Genomic DNA, 27,712 nt, shown 5'->3' on the forward strand with positions numbered 1-27,712 from the left:
GGCCAGATTACAAAGGCCCTTTATATTTTATTATAATAGAGACCATTTACAAAGACCATTTACATTCAATTACAAAAGGGAGTAACAAAATGTACTAGTGTCATGGGGGTGTATTGGTTGAATGAGGTATTGAGCTTCTTTTTAAGCATGTTCCTTTTGTGTACTCACAAGATTACACACTTAGATTATTCTCTCAATTATTATCTTGATTATCATCTTGATTGTTGAACACATTGTAGTAGCTATCATCGAGTTTCAATGTATTCTTGTTGTTGTACAAAACATGGAGACCCCAAAAGAAATGAACTTTTTTGAAGAAAACTCGTGTAGTTATTTATCTGAAATGGACAATGTAGCGAGATATTTGACTTGTTGCTCATATTGAGGTGTCTAGCTAGCATGGGCTAGCAGTCCAATGTCAATCACTTTATCTCTTCACTTTAGATCTAGCACTTGTCTGTTATAGAGCTGAAAAGGATTTCTTGATCCATGACTTATCCATTCTAGATTCTGTTCTACCACTTGGACATTATAGAGCTAGACTTCAGTGGATGCAAGCTCCACCAAACGGTAGATCTAGACTCAAAATTCTAGTCGTATTTGATGACTTCCAAAGGTTTAGGTCTACCACACATGGATACTAGCTCCACCATGTGGTAAGGCCAAAATTCCATGAAGAGACCATGGCTGCTACCTCCACCACATGGTGGAGCTAGCTAGCTCCATGAAATTATACAACTAGACTTCAATGGATGGTAGCTCCACCACATGGTAGATATAGACATAGAATGCTAGCTCTACCAACGTGGAGCAAGAACGCATTGAAAGAACCAAGATCTACCATTTGTTCAATCTAGACTCCCAAGTAAAAACATTGATACAAGAGATTGTACATTGAGAGTCCCCTTAGAGTAGGATGCACTCTCCAATTTTATGACTGCATTGTAATGAACAAAGACTAAATAATTTGAAACAAGAATTTATAATTTGACATGGTGAAAGTTTCCTTATATACACAACTACTACAAATTAACATTACTAAAGATAGAAAGAGTCTCCTTGCAGTAGGATGACCTTTGTCAAAATGATAGTTAAAAGTCTTCACCTACTCTTACTAAAAAAATAATAATTTGCAAACTTTGACCAGAAGATAAAAGGATAAAAGGAGTCCCCTTAGAGAAGGATGCACTCCATTTATGACTCAATTATAATAAGACATTGTAAATGAACATGAATTTATTGCTTGTGCTAGAATTTGTTCAATGCTTTGCAAAGGCAAACATTTGAACAGTATGCTCCATAAGAGGCCTGATTACAATATCATATTTCAGTATATGGCTTTTTATTACATTAAAAAAAGGCCAAAATACTTGCATCCTCTACATTTGATTATATTAGGGACAAACAAAATGAGCTTCATGGTGGTGTATTACTTTCATGATGCCTCCTCTTGTTGCTTTGCTTGATTTGTACTCTCTGCTTGCCTCTCTGCCTCAGCTTCAGCCTCCTCTCTTTGCTTTCTTTGAATTTCAAGTTGTTCCTGTCTCTCTGCCTCAACATCAGCCTCCTACTGTTGCTTCCACACCTCTGCCTTTTTCCTATTCTCTACTTCCAATTTCTCTTCTTCAAGCCATTTCTTCATCACATCATCTGAGAATTGGTTAGGTTTTTCTTCAAAGGCATTATCCCATGTATACTCTTGCCGATCTTCATTCTGTAGCCATAAAAACAACCAATTTCTTAAATCTTCTGTCAAAAAACTATACCTTTCCTTGGAAGGTTGATGGTATAATTCTCGGACTATTAACCAGGTTCCTCGTTCATTCTTAAACACCTTATAGTAGCTATCATCAATTATCAATGTATTTTTCTTGTTGTACAAAGGATGGAGACCCCAAAAGGTCTCAAGCTTTTTAAAGAAAACTTGTCTATTCTGCACAACCCATGTGGATTTTGAACAATGCTCTTGTGAGAGAACACCTGCAAACTTGGGCTTTTGTTGTGGAAATACTGTGTCAATTATTCCAGAGAGCTTAGTTCTCCTACATGCGCTCCAAATAAAAACATAAAAGAATTGAATACACCAATCTAAGAACTCATGTGCATCCTTGTGACATAGGACATAACGATATTGGTTAATTGGATATTTTACCAACTCGTTGCTATAAGGAGGATCCTTCTCATCATATTGGGTTTCGACAACATGGCACAACAAACCATTAAGGTTTAGAATAATAGCCCTCCTATCATCCTCTTTGCGTAGGGGTACGCATATTGGGTCTGACGAATACCATGTCAGTATGATAACCCCCTCGGAGGGATGCACAAAGCGCAACCTTGCATCAATTTCCCGTAGACGGTCAAGACGGCGCTGAACCAACTGTCTTCGTACACTCTGGATTTTCTTGGACATGTGACGTACTAATGCTCTGTGACGAAGAAGTCGCCTCTGCCAATTAGAATCAATCACATGACCTGGAAAAAAATGAGCATGCTTAATGATAAAGGTGTGCATGTGGGGGAAGGCATGTTACAACTACTTTTATGCAAAGATAGATTTTAAACAATTACAAAACAAATAACATTAAACTATATACTGTTCTAAAATGTTGACTTTAGTTGCATTACAAAATGACTCAAGATGCAAAGACTCTTTCCATTTGATTCTAAAAAGACGCGACAAAATGTGCTAGCAGGTATCAAAATGTGGTGAAATTAGAATGCATTGATCTAGATCAATACGTGGTAGAGCTAGAATGCACTGTTCTAGCTCAACCATGTGGTAGGGCTAGAATATTTTTAAATCTAGTTCTACCATGTGATAGAGCTATATCAAAGTATTCTAGCTCGATCCCATGGCAAAATTAGAAATAATATTTGAAGTCCAGCTCTAGCACGTGGTAGAGCTGTATCAAAATATTTTACCATGGTAGAACTAGAATGGTTGGAAGTCCAACTCAACCATGTGTGGTGACGTGGAAGAGCTAGAATGCATTGATCTAGCTCTACCATATGGTAGAGCTAGAACGCTTTCAAGTCTAGCTCTACCATGTCGTGGAGGTAGAATGCATTGATCTAGCTCTACCATATGGTAGAGCTAGAACGCTTTCAAGTCTAGCTCTACCATGTCGTGGAGGTAGAATGCTTTGAAGTCTAGCTCTACCATGAGGTGGAGCTAGAAGGCATTGATCTAGCTCTACCATAGTCCATATATGTAGGAATTAAAATCATAAGACAAAGATCAAGCTTCCATACATTTTCAAATTAGGAGGCCCCTTATAGTAGAGTGCACTCCAACATTTATAAAATTATTTGAAGAGTAATACATTTGCCACTACTTTAAAAACAAGACAAAATTTCTTGTCAATTCATGATTGCAAAAAGATAAAATTCCTCCAAAAAAAATACAATCCTTGGTGACAAATGGCTTCTTTAAGTGAATACTCCTTGGAACAATATCCTTGAAATAAATCTGCAAGAAACCATCATAAATTAAGTTTCTTCATTGTGAATACACAATTGTTGTATAAAATCATGTATTTAGTTATAATTATCATTTATGTTGGATAGTACCTTAGTTATTTCTATCACGTTGGAGAAGATTGTACTCATTTAACACCTTGTTTATGAAAGCCCTTGCATTGGCTGCCTTCAACTGTGTTGTGGTAGAACCCAATTTTCTAGCTAGAGAAATCACTTGTGGTCCCCTCATGCTAGCAATACTGACTCGTTCTTTTGCCATAATTTCTATTATCTCTTCTCTTTTGTTTTCATATTGTCTCGCTAATACCTCTTGATTGTTGACATACTTCTGTATAATCTCTGATAGTGGTAGCCTATCAGTGTAGATTGTCTTCTGTGACCAATTTAAATTGCGCTTTCTCCAAAAATCTACCACACCTCTGTATTCATTTTCATTGGATATTGGAGGTTGTCCGTAGCGATTAGAGCCAATGATCTCACGCACATCTTCACTCTCATCAAGCTGCAATAAGTAAGGGAGCAGCTCATCAATGAGAATATTGTCGACCATCCTTTCTTCATCAAACTTTGCAGGATATATACAATTATTATCAGGAGAAGCACATCCCTTGTATGGAGAGTCATCAATAAGAACCGTTCTACGAGCATCACAATCAAAACATGAAGCAATTTTTGACAATGGCTTGAACATTGCCTGAACTGTTGGATTATCAGGTCTAGCTATTTTACCACTTTTATCCTTCTCGCAAGCCTCTTGAGCCCAAACTACAAAAAAAGGCAATATCTCTCCTGCTCTGTCTTGTAATGTTCTCAATATTTGAAGAACATTACTCTCTGTCGCCGTTGACCAGATCCCAACATTAATATTTTTTAATAAAATCTTCAAGAATTGGATACATCCTGGCCTTAGTACAATATATCGTTTTGAATCCATTTGAATAGTTTCATGTATTGAAGATGGTTGTTGTTGACAACGTTTCAGTAGTAGACCATTCAGGTCCAACACAATTGTCAACACAGATTTCTTGGAGATAGCAGTGTCGGCACTTCTTGGTACTTCTTCTTCAGGCTGGAAACTCTCACCCATTGCTTCATTTGTTGGAGATTTAGGTACCCCAATCTCATTGTCAGCATTTGTCTTTAAACCTTCTGGATGGACATCACTGAATGTGTGGGAGAAGCTCTCATCCACAGTTTGATTGTGGCATTCCGCCGTAGCTACTTCACTTGGTGCTACTATCTCAATTTCGGGATCTAAAAGAAAAAAAAGTAACATTGACTCAACAATCTTTCAAACTAAAAGAATTTACAATTGTAACACTCACTCTTAACACATGTTTATTGGTGTAATCTAAAAGAAAATCATGTTTGGATACCAATTATAAATTCTAGTTGCTCACTCTAGAATTGGAGGGTTTAAAATGGATTTCCATTATTCTAGCTCTACCGTTTGGTAGAGCCAGTTTGCAAGGGAGCTCTTGGAAGTAGCCCTTGAGATCCACTCTTGATCCACTCTTGAGCTCCAAGAGTAGGTGGAGGTGAGAAACACAAAACCACTCAACTATATGGTAAAGCTAAAATTTTAGATGTTTTTGATTTTCCATATGGTAGAGCTGAAATTTATAAGTCTTGCTTTACCACGTGGTTGAGTTGGGGATCAAGATAGCTTCTTTTTGAGTAGACTTCCATAGGTTCTAGGTCTAGACTTCAATGGGTTCTAGCTCATCACACGTGACAAGAACCAAGGAGCTAGAATTGCATTTGAACTAGCTCTGGTGGAGCTAGAAATGCATTGGCCTAGCTCAACCATATGGTAGAGCTAGACTTAAATGGATGCTCTGCAAAAACTGTCTTTGGGGGGGTGCATTGGCCTAGCTCCACCACTTTGAAGAGGTAGCTAGACTTTAATGGATGCTTGGTCCACCACTTTGAAGAGGTAGCTAGCTCCACCAAATTGTAGACCTATTGAAATCTAGATCTACCACAGGATAGGATTGAAGTAAATGAGAGGATCTCTAGCTCTATCATCTTAGATTTATAAGCAAGATTTTCAGATTCACCAACTGGCCATTGTGCGACCACTAAGTAGGCTTTCCAAATTCACCAATTGGTTATGTAAAAAGTGAATTTGTCAATGAACATGTTAGGATCCATAACTTGGTGATTCTAGATTTCAAAGCCCAATTTGGAGAGAGCTACAAAAATACTACTAAAAAATGAACCAAGGATATAACAAGTCAAAACATCACCAAATCAAAGTATTGAAGATACAAGGAAAGCCCATTAAGAAGTTACATACTGTCTTCAAAATCCAAAAAATCTCGAGCTGAACGAACTTCACCATGGCTCGATCTTTCCGTGGTATTCCTTGGATTGTTAGAAATAGGCGGTACTGGTTGCTCATTTCTTGACTTTGCAAAGTCAAGAAGCCTTGTTCCCATCTTTCTTTGATCTTCAATACTCTCCACTAGGCAAATCACTTCCTTATTTAGTGCTAGCCCTAGCTCGATGATGTAGCCATTACTGAAAAGATCAACAAGCTTGCAGCCTTCTCTGCAATACTTTCGAATACATTGCTTGATCAAAAGATTCTTCTTGATTCTTAGAAACTCAATGTCTGGGATAGTTTTAACATCTTCATTATCTATATCAAGAAGTCCAGTATCCAATATTGTCGCTTGTGTACCTGGATCAGGAACATCTGCTAGTCCTTGAAAGGCATCTCCCTTGCTGAAAAACACTAAGGATGTGAAGAACTCTATTGCACCAATGCATCGGTTGTCACGTCGAAAATGCAATGCCCCATTATACTGTTCCTTTGCTATGCCACTCAAATTTTTTAAAGAATTTTGCAAGTGAATAAAATCTGTAATATTTAGAAAGGTAAGCAACACATATTGGGATGGCAAAGATCTACCAGCTGCTGTAATAATCATAATGCCGTTCAAAAGATTGCAAAATGATTCCACATCCCAATGCATATTTCTTCCCAAATCTTCAGTGTTATCCAGAACACATAACCCAATGGAAATTGGATTGTTGAGGTGGCGCTTCAAGTAGTAACTCCCGTCGAATGGAAGACTCACAGCATAAATACACCAAGGAAGATCCAAGGACAAGGTTGAACTTTCTTTGCTAAGGCTGATATTCCACTCCACATATTGCCTTGCTTCTACTGGAAAATCAATCTTCTTTGATCCAACCTGTAGCTTTGACTTTATATACACATCACATAACTTCAAAAGAACTGAGTATACAACCTCATTGATGCTATAGGTGATAGTCAATTCTGACCAATCTTGACATTGTTTGTCCTTGTTCAGAGTGTTGAACTCTACAAGCAATGCATCTTGAATAATTTTATCTTGCTTGAGCTGCTTGATACGCTCTGGCATGTCAATCACATCTACATCCTTAGTACCCTTTGAAAGAACAATTTTTCCAGACCTGATTTCTGATTGTATTTGTTTGACTTCTTGTTCATCTAGCCCAGCAAGACATCTGAAAACTGTGGCAGTTGGTTTCTTGTTTTGCTTCTCCATGATTTCAAGCCAGCCTTTGAAAACTTCATCAGAGTAAATGACCATGTGAGACTGCTTTGAAATGAAGGATGCTCCCACCGTAATTCTAGCCATTCGTAAAAATTTCTGCAAAGAAATAAAAGAAAAAAAGATCAAAATCAAGTATTTTTTTCAAAACTTATAATTATAAGAGAGCAAGGGATATGGACATACATCCCAGTCTACACGAGATGATGAGCCCTCTGTTACTCCAGATGGTGGCCTTGACGGAGAATTATTGAAGATCCACTGACTCCTCAAGTGCTGCAAGACATCATAGTATGGTTGTTTGACATATAATGATTGGGCCTCTTCATTAGCTATAGCAGATATGGCCGTCGCAACTTGTGGCTCTGGATCTAAAACAATTCGAGCCTTCCTTTTTTCATACACTTGTATCAGATCTTGAGCACGACCATCTTTTTCCATTTCTTGATACCGTAAGAATTTTGCAGCATAGATGGAATGTTGGCCATCAATAATCCAATATGAATACTCAGTGAGTTTCTCCTCTGTTACCTCACTTAGTTTCATTGGAATTCCTTTCTTCTTGCCAGCATTCTTTACAGGCATCAAGTATGCACACGCTCCTGGCCTGTTTGCACTTGCACCAAAAAATAACACGCATTCATCCACACGGTGAGGTTCTATTTGACGAGAGTTATAGTGATCAGGAGCTAGCCAGCATTGATCTACAGGGATCTCATACTCTTTGTACTTGAATGGAAAATACTTAGAGTATTTTTCCATACCCCCTGTATCACTCTTTTGTGCCTTTTGCACCTCATTTTCCAAAACTTTGGGATCCACAAATCTTATTTTTGTTGAATTTTCCAAGCCTGTTTTCTCTATTGTAGATTTAAGAACTGCTTCATCTACATCCATAATACCTGTACTGCTTTTTGCCTTTTTTTGAACTGGATTTTTAGAGGGCGTTTTCTCTTTTTTTTGTTTGCCTTTCACACAATAAGCAATGGAAGCTTGCAACTCTTCAAGAGTTATTTCTTGACTTGCACAATCTAACTTCCACCCTCGAGAGAACATAGTATCTTGTTTATCTCTTACTATTCGTTCAATAATGAATGCCTTGGGATCTAGTTGATACTCATGGATCCCAGGTACCCCAATATTTATGCATTCAATATCGGGATGAGAATCAACTACAGAAATATAAGATAGAGTCATTGGTCCTAGATCCTCAAAAGTATCCACGCCCACATCACTAGCAACAAATAGATGAATTTTGTTAAATTGTGAACCCTGAAGACCCCAAATATCTAAGTACCACTGTCGTCGTTGATCAGCAGAGGCAAAGTTAACACTGTCCGGAACTTCCACCACTTTTCTTTTCTGAGACATCTTTCACCTACAACAAAAACCACAATTGTTAATTATAGTTATTGTATTCTTACACTTTAAAAAAAACTTACAATATCATATTCAAAAATCACAATATATATCCATGAAAACACTGTGGAGGAGATGAAGAGTATTTCCATCTTGGAGATCTCAATACATTTGTTAGTCTTGCTCTACCACATGGTAGAGCTAGATAAATCCATTCTAGCTGGACTTCAAAGTATTCTAGTGCTGGTTTTTCAATGGATATTATCTCTACTGGGTGGCAGAGCAAGATTAATAAATGTATTGACCAGAATGCTTTAAAATGTAGCTCTACCATGTGGTGGAGCTAGAATCCATTCTTCTAGCTCTACCATGTGGTAGAGCTAGACTTTAAAAAAAGTAACCGGCTGAGCTTGAATGTAACTGTGGTAGAGCTGCATTCTACCTAAACCTTACTGTAGAGATAGAATGCTTTGAGGTCTAGCTCTACCATGTGGTGGAGCTGGAATTGCATTTGAGGTCTAGCTCTACCATGTGGTAGAGCTAGAATCGTAGAGGTAGAAAGCTTTGAGGGCTAGATCTACCATGTAGTAGAGCAAGAATGCATCGATTTAGCTGTGTTCCATACACATCAACAAAACCAATTACTCTAAGAAGAGACCTACTTCTCATGACAAGAATCAAGGAGCTAGAATTGCATTTGATCTAGCTCTACCACGTGGTAGAGCTGTATTCTGCCTAGACCACATCATAGAGCTAGAATGCTTTAGGTCTAGCTCCACCATGTGGTGGAGCTAGAATGCATTCTTCTAGCTCTACCATGTGGTAGAGCTAGACTTCAATGAATGTACCGACGGCTGAGGTTGAATGTAACTGTGGTAAACCACATTATAGAGATAGAATGCTTTGAGGTCTAGCTCTACCATGTGGTGGAGCTATTATTGCATTTGAGGTCTAGCTCTACCATGTGGTGGAGCTAGAATCGTACATGTAGAAAGCTTTGAGGTCTAGCTCTACCATGTCTAGCTCTACCATGTGGTGGAGCTAGAATCGTAGAGGCAGAAAGCTTTGAGGTCTAGCTCTACCTTGTGGTAGAGCAAGAATGCATCGATCTAGCTGTGTTCCATACACATCAACAAAACCAATTACTCCAAGAAGAGACCTACTTCACATGACAAGGACCAAGGATCTATAATTGTATTTGAGATCCAGCTCTACCACGTGGTAGAGCTGTATCCAACCTAGACCACATCGTAGAGCTAGACTGCTTTGAGGTCTAGCTCTACCATGTGGTGGAGCTAGAATTGCATTTGAGGTCTAGCTCTACCATGTGGTAGAGCTGTATTCTATCTAGACTACATCGTAGAGCTAGAATGCTTTGAGGTCCAGCTCTACCATGTGGTGGAGCTAGAATGTATTCTTCTAGCTCTACCACGTGGTAGATCTAGACTTCAATGAATGTAACCGGATGAGGTTGAATGTAACTGTGGTAGAGCTAGACCTCAAAGCTTTCTACCTCTACGATTCTAGCTCCACCACATGGTAGAGCTAGACCTCAACTGAAATTCTAGCTCCACCACATGGTAGAGCTAGACCTCAAGGAATTCTATCTTAATTACTCCATCTTGGAGCTCTCAATTATACATTTATTAGTCTTGCTCTACCACATGGTAGAGCTAGATAAATGCATTCTAGCTGGACTTTAAAGTATTCTAGTGCTAGTTTTTCAATGGATATTATCTCTACCAGGTGGCAGAGCAAGATTAATAAATGTATTGACCAAAATGCTTTTCGTCTAGCTCTACCATGTGGTGGAGCTAGAATGCATTCTTCTAGCTCTACCATGTGGTAGAGCTAGACTTCAATGAATGTAACCGGCTGAGCCTGAATGTAACTGTGGTAGAGCTGCATTCTACCTAAACCTTACTGTAGAGATAGAATGCTTTGAGGTCTAGCTCTACCATGTGGTGGAGCTAGAATTGCATTTGAGGTCTAGCTCTACCATGTGGTAGAGCTAGAATCGTAGAGGTAGAAAGCTTTGAGGGCTAGATCTACCATGTAGCAGAGCAAGAATGCATCGATCTAGCTGTGTTCCATACACATCAACAAAACCAATTACTCCAAGAAGAGATCTACTTCTCATGACAAGAATCAAGGAGCTAGAATTGCATTTGATCTAGCTCTACCACGTGGTAGAGCTGTATTCTGCATAGACCACATCATAGAGCTAGAATGCTTTAGGTCCAGCTCCACCATGTGGTGGAGCTAGAATGCATTCTTCTAGCTCTACCACCATGTGGTAGAGCTAGACTTCAATGAATGTACCGGTGGCTGAGGTTGAATGTAACTGTGGTAAACCACATTATAGAGATAGAATGCTTTGAGGTCTCTACCATGTGGTGGAGCTATTATTGCATTTGAGGTCTAGCTCTACCATGTGGTGGAGCTAGAATCGTAGATGTAGAAAGCTTTGAGGTCTAGCTCTACCATGTCTAGCTCTACCATGTGGTGGAGCTAGAATCGTAGAGGTAGAAAGCTTTGAGGTCTAGCTCTACCTTGTGGTAGAGCAAGAATGCATCGATCTAGCTGTGTTCCATACACATCAACAAAATCAATTACTCCAAGAAGAGACCTACTTCACATGACAAGAACCAAGGAGCTATAATTGCATTTGAGGTCCAGCTCTACCACGTGGTGCTGTATCCAACCTAGACCACATCGTAGAGCTAGACTGCTTTGAGGTCTAGCTCTACCATGTGGTAAAGCTAGAATTGCATTTGAGGTCTAGCTCTACCATGTGGTAGAGGTGTATTCTATCTAGACTACATCGTAGAGCTAGAATGCTTTGAAGTCCAGCTCTACCATGTGGTGGAGCTAGAATGCATTCTTCTAGCTCTACCATGTGGTAGATCTAGACTTCAATGAATGTAACCGGATGAGGTTGAATGTAACTGTGGTAGAGCTAGACCTCAAAGCTTTCTACCTCTACGATTCTAGCTCCACCACATGGTAGAGCTAGACCTCAACTGAAATTCTAGCTCCACCACATGGTAGAGCTAGACCTCAAGGAATTCTATCTTAATTACTCCATCTTGGAGCTCTCAATTATACATTTATTAGTCTTGCTCTACCACATGGTAGAGCTAGATAAATGCATTCTAGCTGGACTTTAAAGTATTCTAGTGCTGGTTTTTCAATGGATATTATCTCTACGAGGTGGCAGAGCAAGATTAATAAATGTATTGAGACCAGAATGCTTTGAAATCTAGCTCTACCATGTGGTGGAGCTAGAATGCATTCTTCTAGCTCTACCATGTGGTAGAGCTAGACTTCAATGAATGTAACCGGCTGAGGTTGAATGTAGCTGTGGTAGAGCTGTATTCTACCTAAACCACATTGTAGAGATAGAATGCTTTGAGGTCTAGCTCTACCATGTGCTGGAGCTAGAATTGCATTTCAGGTCTAGCTCTACCATGTGGTGGAGCTAGAGTCGTAGAGGTAGAAAGCTTTGAGGTCTAGCTCTACCATGTGGTAGAGCAAGAATGCATCCATCTAGCCGTGTTCCATACACATCAACAAAACCAATTAATCCAAAAAGAGACCTACTTCACATTACAATAACCAAGGAGCTAGAATTACATTTGATCTAGCTCTACCACGTGGTAGAAAGCTTTGAGGGCTAGATCTACCATGTGGTAGAGCAAGAATGCATCGATCTAGCTGTGTTCCATACACATCAACAAAACCAATTACTCCAAGAAGAGACCTACTTCTCATGACAAGAATCAAGGAGCTAGAATTGCATTTGATCTAGCTCTACCACGTGGTAGAGCTGTATTCTGCCTAGACCACATCGTAGAGCTAGAATGCTTTAGGTCCAGCTCCACCATGTGGTGGAGCTAGAATGCATTCTTCTAGCTCTACCATGTGGTAGAGCTAGTCTTCAATGAATGTGCCGGCTGAGGTTGAATGTAACCGTGGTAGAGCTGTATTCTACCTAAACCACATTATAGAGACAGAATGCTTTGAGGTCTAGCTCTACCATGTGGTGGAGCTATTATTGCATTTGAGGTCTAGCTCTACCATGTGGTGGAGCTAGAATCGTACATGTAGAAAGCTTTGAGGTCTAGCTCTACCATGTCTAGCTCTACCATGTGGTGGAGCTAGAATCGTAGAGGCAGAAAGCTTTGAGGTCTAGCTCTACCTTGTGGTAGAGCAAGAATGCATCGATCTAGCTGTGTTCCATACACATCAACAAAACCAATTACTCCAAGAAGAGACCTACTTCACATGACAAGAACCAAGGATCTATAATTGTATTTGAGGTCCAGCTCTACCACGTGGTAGAGCTGTATCCAACCTAGACCACATCGTAGAGCTAGACTGCTTTGAGGTCTAGCTCTACCATGTGGTGGAGCTAGAATTGCATTTGAGGTCTAGCTCTACCATGTGGTAGAGCTGTATTCTATCTAGACTACATCGTAGAGCTAGAATGCTTTGAGGTCCAGCTCTACCATGTGGTGGAGCTAGAATGTATTCTTCTAGCTCTACCACGTGGTAGATCTAGACTTCAATGAATGTAACCGGATGAGGTTGAATGTAACTGTGGTAGAGCTAGACCTCAAAGCTTTCTACCTCTACGATTCTAGCTCCACCACATGGTAGAGCTAGACCTCAACTGAAATTCTAGCTCCACCACATGGTAGAGCTAGACCTCAAGGAATTCTATCTTAATTACTCCATCTTGGAGCTCTCAATTATACATTTATTAGTCTTGCTCTACCACATGGTAGAGCTAGATAAATGCATTCTAGCTGGACTTTAAAGCATTCTACAATGTGGTGGAGTTAGAATTGCATTTGAGGTCTAGCTCTACCATGTGGTGGAGCTAGAATCGTAGAGGTAGAAAACTTTGAGGTCTAGCTCTACCATGTGGTAGAGCAAAAATGCATCGATCTAGCTGTGTTCCATACACATCAACAAAACCAAGGAGCTAGAATTGCATTTGATCTAGCTCTATCACATGGTAGAAAGCTTTGAGGGCTAGATCTACCATGTGGTAGAGCAAGAATGCATCGATCTAGCTGTGTTCCATACACATCAACAAAACCAATTCCTCCAAGAAGAGACCTACCTCTCATGATAAGAATCAAGGAGCTAGAATTGCATTTGATCTAGCTCTACCACGTGGTAGAGCTGTATTCTGCCTAGACCACATCGTAGAGCTAGAATGCTTGAGGTCCAGCTCCACCATGTGGTGGAGCTAGAATGCATTCTTCTAGCTCTACCACCATGTGGTAGAGCTAGACTTCAATGAATGTACCGACTGAGATAGAATGCTTTGAGGCCTACCTCTACAATGTGGTGGAGTTGGAATTGCATTTGAGGTCTAGCTCTACCATGTGGTGGAGCTAGAATCGTAGAGCTAGAATGCTTTGAGGTCCAGCTCTACCATGTGGTGGAGCTAGGATGAATTCTTCTAGCTCTACCATGTGGTAGAGCTAGACTTCAAAGCATGTAACCGGCTGAGGTTGAATGTAACTGTGGTAGAGCTAGACCTCAAAGCTTTCTACCTCTACAATTCTAGCTCCACCACATGGTAGAGCTAGACCTCAAAGCTTTCTACCTCTACAATTCTAGCTCCACCACATGGTAGAGCTAGACCTCAAGTGTAATTCTAGCTCCACCACATGGTAAAGCTAGAACTCAAAGCATTCTATCTCAATTACTCCATCTTGGAGCTCTCAATACATTTATTAGTCTTGCTCTACCACATGGTAGAGCTAGATAAATGCATTCTAGCTGGACTTCAAAGTATTCTAGTGCTGGTTTTTCAATGGATATTATCTCTACCAGGTGGCAGAGCAAGATTAATGAATGTATTGACCAGAATGCTATGAAATCTAGCTCTACCATGTGGTAGAGCTAAAATACATTCTTCTAGCTCTACCATGTGGTAGAGCTAGACTTCAATGAATGTAACCGGTTGAGGTTGAATGTAACTGTGGTAGAGCTGTATTCTACCTAAACCACGTTGTAGAGATAGAATGCTTTGAGGTCTAGCTCTACCATGTGGTGGAGCTAGAATTGCTTGTAACCGGCTGAGGTTGAATGTAACTGTGGTAGAGCTGTATTCTACCTAAAGCACATTGTAGAGATAGAATGCTTTGAGGTCTAGCTCTACCATGTGGTGGAGCAAGAGTCGTAGAGGTAGAAAGCTTTGAGGTCTAGCTCTACCATGTGGTAGAGCAAGAATGCATCGATCTAGCTGTGTTCCATACACATCAACAAAACCAATTACTCCAAGAAGAGACCTACTTCACATGAGAATAACCAACGAGCTAGAATTATTGCATTGGATTTAGGTCTACCACGTGGTAGAGCTGTATTCTACCTAGACCACATCGTAGAGCTAGAACGCTTTGAGGTCCAGCTCTACCCTGTGGGGTGGAGCTAGAATTGCATTCTTCTAGCTCTACCATGTGGTAGAGCTAGACTTCAACGAATGTAACCGGCTGAGGTTGAATGTAACCGACTGAGGTTGAATGTAAGTGGCTGAGGTTGAATGTAACTGTGGTAGAGCTGTATTCTACCTAAACCACATTGTAGAGATAGAATGCTTTGAGGTCTAGTTCTACCATGTGGTGGAGCTAGAGTTGCATTCGAGGTCTAGCTCTACCATGTGGTGGAGCTAGAGTCGTAGAGGTAGAAAGCTTTGAGGTCTAGCTCTACCATGTGGTGGAGCTAGAGTCGTAGAGGTAGAAAGCTTTGTGGTAGAGCAAGAATGCATCGATGTAGCTGTGTTCCATACACATCAACAAAACTAATTACTCCAAGAAGAGACCTAATTCACATGACAAGATCCAAGGAGCTAGAATTGCATTTGATCTAGCTCTACCATGAGGTAGGACTGTATTCTACCTAGGCCACATCGTAGAGCTAGAATGCTTTGAGGTCTAGCTCTACCATGTGGTGGATCTAGAATTGCATTTGAGGTCTAGCTCTACCATGTGGTAGAGCTAGAATGCATTGATCTAGCTGTGTACCATGCAAATTAACAAAACCAATTACTCCAAGAAGAGACCATGACGAGAACCAAGGAGCTAGAATTACATTTGATCTAGCTCTACCACGCGGTAGAGCTGTATTCAACCTAGACCAAATTTTAGAGCAAGAATGCTTTAAGGTCTAGCTCTACCATGTGGTGGAGCTAGAATTAATTTGAGGTCTAGCTCTATCAAGCTAGAATTTATCGATCTGGTTGTGTACCATGCGGATCAACAAAATCAATTACTCCAAGAAGAGATCTACTTCACATGACGAGAACCAAGAAGCTAGAATTGCATTTGATCTAGCTCTACCACGTGGTGGAGCTGTATCCAACCTAGACCACATCGTAGAGCTAGACTGCTTTGAGGTCTAGCTCTACATTGTGGTGGAGCTAGAATTGCATTTGAGGTCTAGCTCTACCATCATGTGGTAGAGCTATGCATTGATCTAGCTGTGTACCATGCAAATCAACAAAACCAATTACTCCAAGAAGAGACCATGAGGAGAACCAAGGAGATAAACAAGTGTGTTGAATGGCGCTGGGACCCAACTTTGACGCGCTGGGAGAAGTGATTACGTTACCCAAATCCGTACACGGAGTGATTTGGACATAGAGCAACTTCCCTAGCACAAGTCCGTGTGGTCCGTTCTTTGATGGGGTAATGGATCCTCAACTTCTAATTGTCTGAATCCGGGTTCTCGAAAAAGATGCACGAGCGTGCCAAATGGCAAAAATTACCAACAGGGGCGCCCAAACAGCGCCAAAGAGGCATGAAATTCGAATCATGCATGGACAAATGTGTGGCAACCAACCCGGATCTTTCTTGTTGTGTTCAGATGCGATTCGGACTCATTTCGGATCCGAAACTCTGCTATGGCGATTTTGCACTATCTTCGCCGGGACCTAACTTTGACGCGCTGGGAGAAGTGATTGCGATGCCCAAATCCGTGCGGCACGGAGTGATGTGGAGATAGAGCAACTTCCCTACCACAAGTCCGTGTGGTCCGTTCTCTAATGGAGTCCCAGCTCCATTTTGCATCTTTCTAAATGCAAAGAAATTAAATTTAATAATTAATATTAGTGGTATCCATGCATATTCATAGGTGAATATGTACATGGAGTAAATTAAATTTTTTCTATAGAATGCACAAACAGGGTGAATTACTCTTTGGGAATAACATAAAAACAAACTTTCTTTTCCACAAAAATATGAAAATTTTTGCCATAACCTCCTTTGTATGGTTGACCATTTCTCATTTTTATCATTCTAATTGTAACTTAAATTAACCCCAATTAGATGTATAGTACTCTAATCTACACAATTCTTAATTTTCAAGAGAATAAATAAAAAGAAAAGTTTAATTAATTTTTTTGTTAATCATTCTAGGATAAAGAAAGGGTGGAATGTAAAGAAGACAAGGAGGTGGCCTATTCATCAAGGCATAGCATTAGAATTTACTTTAATCAACTATAAACAAGAAAATCAAGAAAACCATAGATTTAAAATTTTAAAAAAAAAGAAAAATTTAGCTTACATGAAGTTGTAAGCTTTCCTTTGTCTTGAGGGATTGAGGGTTCTACTCTTGTTTTAAGCAAGAGTGGCCACCAATTAGACATAGAGCAACGTTCCTAGCACAAGTCCGTGTGGTCCGTTCTCTTATGGGGTCCCTGATGTTCAACTTCTAACTGTTCGAATCCGGGTTCTCGAAAAAGATGCACGAGCGTACCTAATGGCAAAAATTTTCAACCGTGGCCCAAACGGCACTAAAGAGGCATGAAAATGGAATCATGCATGGACAAATGTGTGGCAAGCAACCCGGATCTTTCTTGTTGTGTTCATATGCGATTGGGACTCATTTCGGATCCGCCGAAACTATGTTATAGCGATTTTGCACTATCTTTGTCAGGACCCAACTTTGACGCGCTGGGAGAAGTGATTGCGATCTCCAAATGCATGCACCGAGTGATGTGGACATAGAGCAACTTCCCTAGCACAAGTGTGGTCCGTTCTTTGATTTCTTTGATGCGGTCCCGGATCCTCAACTTCTAACTATCCGAATCCGGGTTCTCGAAAAAGATGCACGAGCGTGCCAAAGGGCGAAAATTTCCAACCGTGGCCCAAATGGCGCCGAAGAGGCATGAAATTGGAATCATGCATGGAAAAATGTGTGGCAACCAACCCGGATCTTTCTTGTTGTGTTCAGATGCGATTCGGACTCATTTCGGATCCGAAACTCTGTTATGGCGATTTTGCACTATCTTCGTCGGGACCCAACTTTGACGCGCTGGGAGAAGTGATTGCGATGCACAAATCCATGCACGGAGTGATGTGGACATAGAGCAACTTTCCTAGCACAAGTCCGTGTGGTCCGTTTCCTTATGGGGTTCCAGATCCATTTTGCATCTTTCTATGCAAAAAAATTAATTTTAATAATTAATATCAGTGGTATCCATGCATATACATGGAGCAAATTAAAATTTTTCTAGAGAATGCACAAACAGGGGGAATTACTCTTTTGGAATAACATAAAAACACTCTTTTCCATAAAAATATAAAAAATTTTGCCATAACCTCCTTTGTATGGCTGACCATTTCTCATTTTATCATTCTAATTCTAACTTAAATTAACCCCAATTAGATGTATAGTACTCTAATCTACACAATTAGATGTATAGTACTCTAATCTACACAATTCTTAATTTCCAAGAGAATAAGCAAAAAAAAAAGTTTAATTAATTTTTTTGTTATTAATTTAGGATAAAGAAAGGCTGGAATGTAAAGAAGAGAAGGAGGTGGCCTATTCATCAAGGCATAGCAATAGAATTTACTTTAATCAACTATAAAACAAGAAAATCAAGAAAACCATAGAATTAAAATTTTAAAAAAAAGAAAAATTTAGCTTACATGGAGTTGTAAGCTTTTCTTTGTCTTGAGAGATTGAGGGTTCTACTCTTGTTTTAAGCAAGAGTGGCCACCAATTACTTTGGACATAGAGCAACTTCCCTAGCACAAGTCCATGTGGTCCGTTCTCTGATGGGGTCCCTGATCCTCAACTTCTAACTGTCCGAATCCGGGTTCTCGAAAAAGATGCACGAGCGTGCGAAATGGCGGAAATTTCCAACCGTGGCCCAAACGGCGCCAGAGAGGCATGAAAATGTGGGAATCATGCATGGAAAAATGTGTGGCAAGAATGCATCGATCTAGCTGTGTACCATGCAGATCAACAAAACCAATTACTCTAAGAAGAGACCTACTTCACATGACGAGAACCAAGGAGCTACATTTGCATCAGATCTAGCTCTACCATGTGGTGGAGCTGGAATGCATCAATCTAGCTGTGTACCATGGAGATAACCAAAATCAATTACTCCAAGATGAGATCAACTTCACATGACAAGAACCAAGAAGCTAGAATTGCATTTGATCTAGCTCTACCACGTGGTAGAGCTGTATCCAACCTAGACCACATCGTAGAGCTAGATTGCTTTTAGGTCTAGCTCTACCATGTGGTGGAGCTAGAATTGCTTTTGAGGTCTAGCTCTTCCATGTGGTAGAGCTAGAATGCATTGATCTAGCTGTGTACCATGCAAATCAACAAAACCAATTACTCCAAGAAGAGACCATGACGAGAACCAAGGAGATAAACAAGTGTGTTGAATGGCGCTGTAACCCAACTTTGACGCGCTGGGAGAAGTGATTGTGATGCCCAAATTCGTGCACGGAGTGATGTGGACATAAAGCACCTTCCTTAGCACAAGTCCGTGTGGCCCGTTCTCTGATGGGGTCCCGGATCCTCAACTTCTAACTGTCTGAATCTGGGTTCTCGAAAAAGATACATGAGCGTACCAAATGGCGGAAATTTCCAACAGGGACCCAAACGGCGCCGAAGAGGAATGAAAATCGAATCATGCATGGACAAATGTGTGGCAACCAACCCGGATCATTCTTGTTGTGTTCAGATGCGATTCGGACTCTTTTTGGATCCGAAACTCTGTTATAGCGATTTTGCACTATCTTCACCGGGGCCCAACTTTGACGCGCTAGGAGAAGTGATTGCGATCTCCAAATGCATGCACGGAGTAATGTGGACATAGAGCAACTTTCCTAGCACAAGTCCGTGTGGTCCGTTCTCTGATGGGGTCCCGAATCCTCAACTTCTAACTGTCTGAATCCGGGTTCTTGAAAAAGATGCACAAGCGTGCCAAATGGCGGAAATTTCCAACCGTGGCCCAAACGGCGCCGAAGAGGCATGAAATTCTAATCATGCATGGAAAAATGTGTGGCAACCAACCCGGATCTTTCTTGTTGGGTTCAGATGCGATTCCGACTCATTTTGGATCCGAAACTCGGTTATGGCGATTTTGCACTACCTTCGTCGGGACCCAACTTTGACGCGCTAGGAGAGGTGATTGCGATGCATAAATCCATGCACGGAGTGATGTGGACATAGAGCAACTTCCCTAGCACAAGTCCGTGTGGTCCGTTCTCTAATGGGGTCCCGGGTCCTCAACTTCTAACTGTTCGAATCCGGGTTATCGAAAAAGATGAACGAGCATGCCAAATGGCGGAAATTTTCAACCCTGGCCCAAAACGGCGCCGAAGAGGCATGAAATTCGAATCATGCATGAAAAAATGTGTGGCAACCAACCCGGATCATTCTTGTTGTGTTCAGATGCCATTCGGACTCTTTTCGGATCCGAAACTCTGTTATGGCGATTTTGCACTATCTTCACCGGGACCCAACTTTGACGCGTTGGGAGAAGTGATTGCGATCTCCAAATGCATGCACGGAGTAATGTGGACATAGAGCAACTTTCCTAGCACAAGTCCGTGTGGTCCGTTCTCTGATGGGGTCTCGAATCCTCAACTTCTAACTGTCCGAATCTGGGTTCTCGAAAAAGATAAACGAGCGTGCCAAAGGGCGAAAATTTCCAGCCGTGGCCCAAACGGCGCCGAAGAGGCATGAAATTCGAATCATGCATGGAAAAATGTGTGGCAACCAACCCGGATCTTTCTTGTTGTGTTCAGATGCGATTCGGACTCATTTCGGATCTGAAACTTTGTTATGGCGATTTTGCACTATCTTCGCCCCGGGACCCAACTTTGACGCGCTGGAAGAAGTGATTGCAATGCACAAATCCATGCACGGAGTGATGTGGACATAGAGCAACTTTCCTAGCACAAGTCCGTGTGGTCCGTTCTCTGATGGGGTCCCTGATCCTCAACTTCTAACTGTCCGAATCCGGGTTCTCGAAAAAGATGTATGAGCGTACCAAATGGCGGAAATTTCCAACCGTGGCCCAAACGGCACCGAAGAGGCATGAAAATGGAATCATGCATGGAAAAATGTGTGGCAAGAAACCCGGATCTAGCTGTGTACCATGCAGATCAACAAAACCAATTACTCTAAGAAGAGACCTACTTCACATGACGAGAACCAAGGAGCTACAATTGCATCAGATCTAGCTCTACCATGTGGTGAAGCTAGAATGCATCGATCTAGCTGTGTACCATGGAGATCAACAAAATCAATTACTCCAAGATGAGATCTACTTCACATGACAAGAACCAAGAAGCTAGAATTGCATTTGATCTAGCTCTACCACGTGGTAGAGCTGTATCCAACCTAGACCACATCGTAGAGCTAGATTGCTTTTAGGTCTAGCTCTACCATGTGGTGGAGCTAGAATTGCTTTTGAGGTCTAGCTCTTCCATGTGGTAGAGCTAGAATGCATTGATCTAGCTGTGTACCATGCAAATCAACAAAACCAATTACTCCAGGAAGAGACCATGACGAGAACCAAGGAGATAAACAAGTGTGTTGAATGGCGCTGTAACCCAACTTTGACGCGCTGGGAGAAGTGATTGCGATGCCCAAATTCGTGCACGGAGTGATGTGGACATAAAGCACCTTCCTTAGCACAAGTCCGTGTGGCCCGTTCTCTGATGGGATCCCGGATCCTCAACTTCTAACTGTCTAAATCTGGGTTCTCGAAAAAGATACATGAGCGTACCAAATGGCGGAAATTTCCAACAGGGACCCAAACGGCGCCGAAGAGGAATGAAAATCGAATCATGCATGGACAAATGTGTGGCAACCAACCCGGATCATTCTTGTTGTGTTCAGATGCGATTCGGACTCTTTTCGGATCCGAAACTCTGTTTTGGCGATTTTGCACTATCTTCGTCGGGACCCAACTTTGATGCGCTGGGAGAAGTGATTGCGATCTCCAAATGCATGGACGGAGTAATGTGGACATACATTTTTCCATGCATGATTTGAATTTCATGCCTCTTCGGCGCCGTTTGGGCCAGGGTTGGAAATTTCCGCCATTTGGCACGTTCATTCATCTTTTTCGAGAACCCGGATTCGAACAGTTAGAAGTTGAGGATCCGGGGCCCCATCACAGAACGGACCACACGGACTTGTGCTAGGGAAGTTGCTCTATGTCCACATCACTTCGTGCATGGATTTGTGCATCGCAATCACTTCTCCCAGCGCGTCAAAGTTGGGTCCCGACGAAGATAGTGTAAAATCGCCATAACAGAGTTTCGGACCGAAATGAGTCCCAATCGCATCTGAACACAACAAGAAAGATCCGGGTTGCTTGCCACACATTTTTCCATGCATGATTCGAATTTCATGCCTCTTTGACGTCGTTTGGGCCAGGGTTGGAAATTTTCGCCATTTGGCACGCTCGTTCATCTTTTTTCGAGAACCCGGATTCGAACAGTTAGAAGTTGAGGATCCGGGACCCCATCCGAGAACGGACCACACGGACTTGTGCTAGGGAAGTTGCTCTATGTCCACATCACTCCGTGCTTGGATTTGGGCATCGCAATCAGTTCTCCCAGCGCGTCAAAGTTGGGTCCCGACGAAGATAGTGCAAAATCGCCATAACAGAGTTTCGGATCCGAAATGAGTCCCAATCGCATCTGAACACAACAAGAAAGATCCGTGCTAGGAAAGTTGCTCTATGTCCACATTACTCCGTGCATGCATTTGGAGATCGCAATCACTTCTCCCAGCGCATCAGAGTTGGGTCCCGGCGAAGGTAGTGCAAAATCGCCATAACAGAGTTTCGGATCCGAAATGAGTCCCAATCGCATCTGAACACAACAAGAAAGATCCGGGTTGGTTGCCACACAATTTTCCATGCATGATTCGAATTTCATGCCTCTTTGACGTCGTTTGGGCCAGGGTTGGAAATTTCCGCCATTTGGCACGCTCGTTCATCTTTTCCGAGAACCCGGATTCGAACAGTTAGAAGTTGAGGATCCGGGACCCCATCAGAGAACGGACCACACGGACTTGTGCTAGGGAAGTTGCTCTATGTCCACATCACTCCGTGCTTGGATTTGGGCATCGCAATCAGTTCTCCCAGCGCGTCAAAGTTGGGTCCCGACGAAGATAGTGCAAAATCGCCATAACAGAGTTTCGGATCCGAAATGAGTCCCAATCGCATCTGAACACAACAAGAAAGATCCGGGTTGCTTGCCACACATTTGTCCATGCATGATTCCATTTTCATGCCTCTTTAGCGCCGTTTGGGCCACGGTTGGAAATTTTCGCCATTAGGCACGCTCGTGTGTCTTTTTCGAGAACCCGGATTCGGACAGTTAGAAGTTGAGGATTCGGGACCCCATCAGAGAACGGTCCACACGGACTTGTGCTTTCTTTCTTGTTGCGTTCAGATGCGATTCGGACTCATTTCGGATCCGAAACTCTGTTATGGCGATTTTGCACTATCTTCGCCGGGACCCAACTTTGACGCGCTGGGAGAACTGATTGCAATGCCCAAATCCATACACGGAGTGATGTGGACATAGAGCTACTTCCCTAGTACAAGTCCGTGTTGTCGGTTCTCTGATGGGGTCCCAGATCCTCAACTTCCAACTGTCCCAATCCGGGTTCTCGAAAAAGATGCACGAGCGTGCCAAATGGCGAAAATTTCCAACTGTAGACCAAACGGCACCGAAGAGGCATGAAAATCGAATCATGCATGGACAAATGTGTGGCAAGCAACCGGATCTTTGTTGTTGTGTTCAGATGCGATTCGGACTCATTTCGGATCCGAGACTCTGTTATGGTGATTTTGCACTATCTTCGCGAGGGACCTTGACGCGATGGGAGAAGTGATTGCGATGCCCAAACCCATGCACAGAGTGATGTGGACATATAGCAACTTCCCTAGCATAAGTCCGTGTGGTCCGTTCTCTAATGGGGTCCGGGATCCTCAACTTCTAACTGTTCGAATCCGGGTTCTCGAAAAAGATGAACGAGCGTGCCAAATGGCAAAAATTTCCAACCGTGGCACAAACGGCACCGAAGAGGCATGAAATTCGAATCATGCATGGAAAAATGTGTGGCAAGCAACCCGGAACTAGCTGTGTACCATGCAGATCAACAAAACCAATTACTCTAAGAAGAGACCTACTTCACATGACGAGAACCAAGGAGCTACAATTGCATCCGATCTAGCTCTACCATGTGGTGGAGCTAGAATGCATCGATCTAGCTGTGTACCATGCAGATCAACAAAATCAATTACTCCAAGATGAGTTCTACTTCACATGACAAGAACCAAAAAGCTAGAATTGCATTTGATCTAGCTCTACCACGTGGTAGTGCTGTATCCAACCTAGACCACATCGTAGATTGCTTTGAGGTCTAGCTCTACCATGTGGTGGAGCTAGAATTGCATTTGAGGTCTAGCTCTACCATGTGGTAGAGCTAGAATAGCTGTGTACCATGCAAATCAACAAAACCAATTACTCCAAGAAGAGACCATTACGAGAACCAAGGAGATAAACAAGTGTGTTGAATGGCGCTGGGACCTAACTTTGACGCGTTGGGAGAAGTGATTGCTATGCCCAAATCCATGCACGGGGTGATGTGGACATAGAGAAACTTCCCTAGCACAAGTCCGTGTGGTCCGTTGTCTGATGGGGTCCCGGATCCTAACTTCTAACTGTCCGAATCCGGGTTCTCGAAAAAGATGCAAATGAGAGCTCTCATGCAAAAAGAGCTCTTACTAAATGCGAGCTCTCATGGATAGGGAACTCACATGCATATAGAGATATCATGCAGCGCAAGAGAGCTCGTACACTCAATGCAAATAAATGAAAATAAGAGATCTTATGCATAGAGATCTCTTTCAGCCATGAGATATCTAATGCTCTTATGAAAAACTCCCATAGCACCCTGATGGGTTGCAACATAAAAAAGAGAGCATTGGGTTTAGAGCTTACCACAACTCGGTAGGTGGTGAGGACCTAACACCAAGGCATGGTCAGGACGTGAGGTCAAGAGAATAACACAATAGAGAATTATTTACATACTTTTATTTACTGTGATGCATGTGTTATCAATTATGCATAGAGGGCTCTCATGCATATAGATCTTGGATATATCTACGCAAGGTGTGAGAGCTCTCATGCATAGAGAGTTTTCATGCATTGTGAGAGATCTTACATAAAGCTCTCAAGCGTGGATCTCTTCCATGAGAGATCCATGCATATAGATCTCATAAATATAGAGCTAACATTGTGTGTGATTCATTGTGAGAGCTCCCATGCATATAGATCGCAAATCTCATGCAAAGAGAGCTCTAATGCATATAGATCAGCTATTATCAAGTGCGAGTCATTGTGAGAGCTCTTATGCATAGAGGGCTGTCGTGTGCATATATATCTCATGCATAGAGGGTTATCATGCATAGAGGGCTGTCATGCATATATATCTCATGCATGAGAGCTCTTATGCATATCGATGAGCTCTCATGCATATAGAGTTATCATACATGAGATCTTATGGATCGAGCTCTCTTGTATTCTAAGAGGTCTCATGCATGAGATCCCTCTTGCATTGTAAGATCTCTCATGCATTAATAGCTCTCATATGCATAGATCTCTCATATCATGCATGAGAGCTATAGAGATTTTGGTCTTGCACTAGAGCTCTCATGCAAAGAGCTAGGTCTTACATTAAGAGCTCTCATACATAGAGCTCCCATGCATAGAGCTTGGTCTTGCATTAGAGCGTTCATTCATAGAGATAGGTATTACATTAAGATCTCTCATACATAGAGCTCGCATGCATAGAGCTATATCTTGCATTATTATAAGAGTTCCCATGGATAGATCTCATGTATAGAGTGAAAGAGCTCTCATGCATAGAGCTAGGTCTTGCATTCAAAGCTCTCATACATTGATCTCACATGCATAGAGTTAGATCTTGCATTATTATGAGAGCTCCCTTACATACATCTCATGCATAGAGCTATAATATCTTGCATTATTATAAGAGCTCCCATGGATAGATCTCATGTATAGAGTGAAAGAGCTCTCATGCATAGAGCTAAGTCTTGCATTAAGAGCTCTCATACATAGAGATCGCATGCATAGAGTTAGATCTTGCATTAATTATTATAAGAGCTCTCATACATAGAGCTATATCTTGCATTATTATAAGAGCTCCCATGGATAGATCTCATGTAAAAAGTAAAAGGGTTCTCATGCATAGTCTCAATGACATGCTTAGAGAGTAAGAGCATTAGGAGCTACATCTTGCATTATTATGAGAGCTCTCTTGCATAGATTTAGAGTGTAAGAGCAGGAAAGTACAATTTCAAGCAAGGAGAGGGGAGAAGCTATGCTATGAATAGAGGTACGATACTAGATGGATGGTTTTTCATTTCAAGTAATCTTGCACTAGTTTAAGTCATTTCAACTCCAGCTCTACCATGTGGTAGAGCTAGAATGCATTTTTCCAGCTCTACCATGTGGTAGAGCTAGAATGCATTTTTCCAGCTCTACCATGTGGTAGAGCATTCAAATTATCCCGCCCAATTTTAAATTCAAATTATCCCGCCCAATTTTAAATTCAAATTATCCCGCCCTTAAAGAATTTAAAATGGTCTTGCTATTTTTCAAGTTTTCCTTGACGTCCATGTCGTTTATGTAATACAAACCTACTTTCCCATCTTGTCATTGACAACTAGCACTTGGACATCACCGCATCTATTATCAAATTCAACGATACAACAAGGTACACATATTTTTGTCTCAATGCATATTAAATCATTATCTATGATTAGATTTAAAGTTTTAAACATGTCAATTAAAAATCAGATCATACACATTGACATAGAGTAGAAAATAAAAGCATGCAAGAATTCAAAAACTCAAGAAATTATGGTTGAAGAGAAAAAACCTGATTCAGAAGAGAAAATCCAAGTATATGCTGGCTGCTCTCTCTTATTGCTGTAGAAGATGTGGCCTGCAACTATGCAATGTCTTGTATATGCTGCGTAGGAGAGTGGGCCTGCTCACAGCAATAAGAGACGCCTAATGAAAACCAAGCATGAGAGATTTATGGCAAGGGCCTGTTTATTGCCCTTTATGACCTACAATGCTCTTGCTAATGAAACTACTACTGTAACATTGTATCGTCTGATTCAGAAGAGAAAATAAAAAAATTAAAGTTTAAGAGACTCCCATATACCTGCTAGAATCCAGATTGCATGGCTGTGGAGGGACAGATAAGCTTAGATAGATTATAACCCTAGTGCTGGCAGGTGTACATAATGCTAGGCATCCTTTGATTTGGAGGTAAAGAGTAGCTGCTAGGTAAGAGCAAGGTGGAGCTGCTGAAGGGGCGAGTGGCTGCAGAGAGATAAGAGCAAGGTGGAGCTGCTGAAGGGGCGAGTGGCTGCAGAGAAGAGCCGCCCACAGAGAAGCACGCCACGCTAGGTAGTAAGAGCAGCAAACGCTGCAGAGAGAGCCGCCCAGAGAGATGCAAGCCAGACAAACGTGCGCCCAGTAGCTTGTGTTGATGGAGGGCCACGAAAGTGCGCCCAGCAGAGGATAGAGAGCCGCCCAGAACAGAACCTGCAGTATGGGAGCCGTCCGCAGAGAGAGCACCGCCGGATACGTTTAGGGGAGAGCGATACGTTTAGGGTTGAGGAGGATAAGTCTAAATTCAAGATTTTCATAAAATTAGAGTTGGTATATAAAATTAGCATTCAATTTGGTAACATACCAAATTTGAAGTTACAATGATCTCTTCATTTCTCCATACATTTGGGATTAGGCCATCCCATCATGTACACAATTTTGAAATAAAAAATCAAGAGCAAAGATAATTTCATATAATTCTTTTTTTGCTCTTGGATTTACTTAAATTATGAAGATCAATTATTACGAATTTATCTTGACAAATCACCTTGTTTTATCTTTTGAACATGCAATGGCTGTGCAAAATCAATATTG

General features: G+C 41.6%; 1 protein-coding gene across 1 annotated transcript; it reads right to left on the bottom strand.

The window, feature by feature from the left end:
* Window positions 1-1,557: 1,557 nt before the first annotated feature.
* LOC147619182 (uncharacterized) lies at window positions 1,558-26,975 on the bottom strand. Its single transcript, XM_086773482.1, has 3 exons — window positions 26,946-26,975; window positions 26,655-26,765; window positions 1,558-2,475 (listed from the first exon to the last, which is right to left on the bottom strand). The coding sequence occupies exon 3, from the start codon at window positions 2,411-2,413 to the stop codon at window positions 1,568-1,570; it is 846 nt and encodes a 281-aa protein (XP_086629608.1). The 5' UTR covers window positions 2,414-2,475; window positions 26,655-26,765; window positions 26,946-26,975; the 3' UTR covers window positions 1,558-1,567.
* Between the last annotated feature and the right edge of the window lie 737 nt (window positions 26,976-27,712).

Source organism: Cibotium barometz, chromosome 33 (assembly GCF_041138505.1).
Source record: "Cibotium barometz isolate CiBa-2024 chromosome 33, ASM4113850v1, whole genome shotgun sequence".
Lineage (NCBI taxonomy): Eukaryota > Viridiplantae > Streptophyta > Polypodiopsida > Cyatheales > Cibotiaceae > Cibotium > Cibotium barometz.

Coding starts and splice junctions, on each gene's coding strand:
- LOC147619182 (XM_086773482.1), bottom strand. CDS start 2,413: ATGTCCAAGAAAATCCAGAGTGTACGAAGACAGTTGGTTCAGCGCCGT.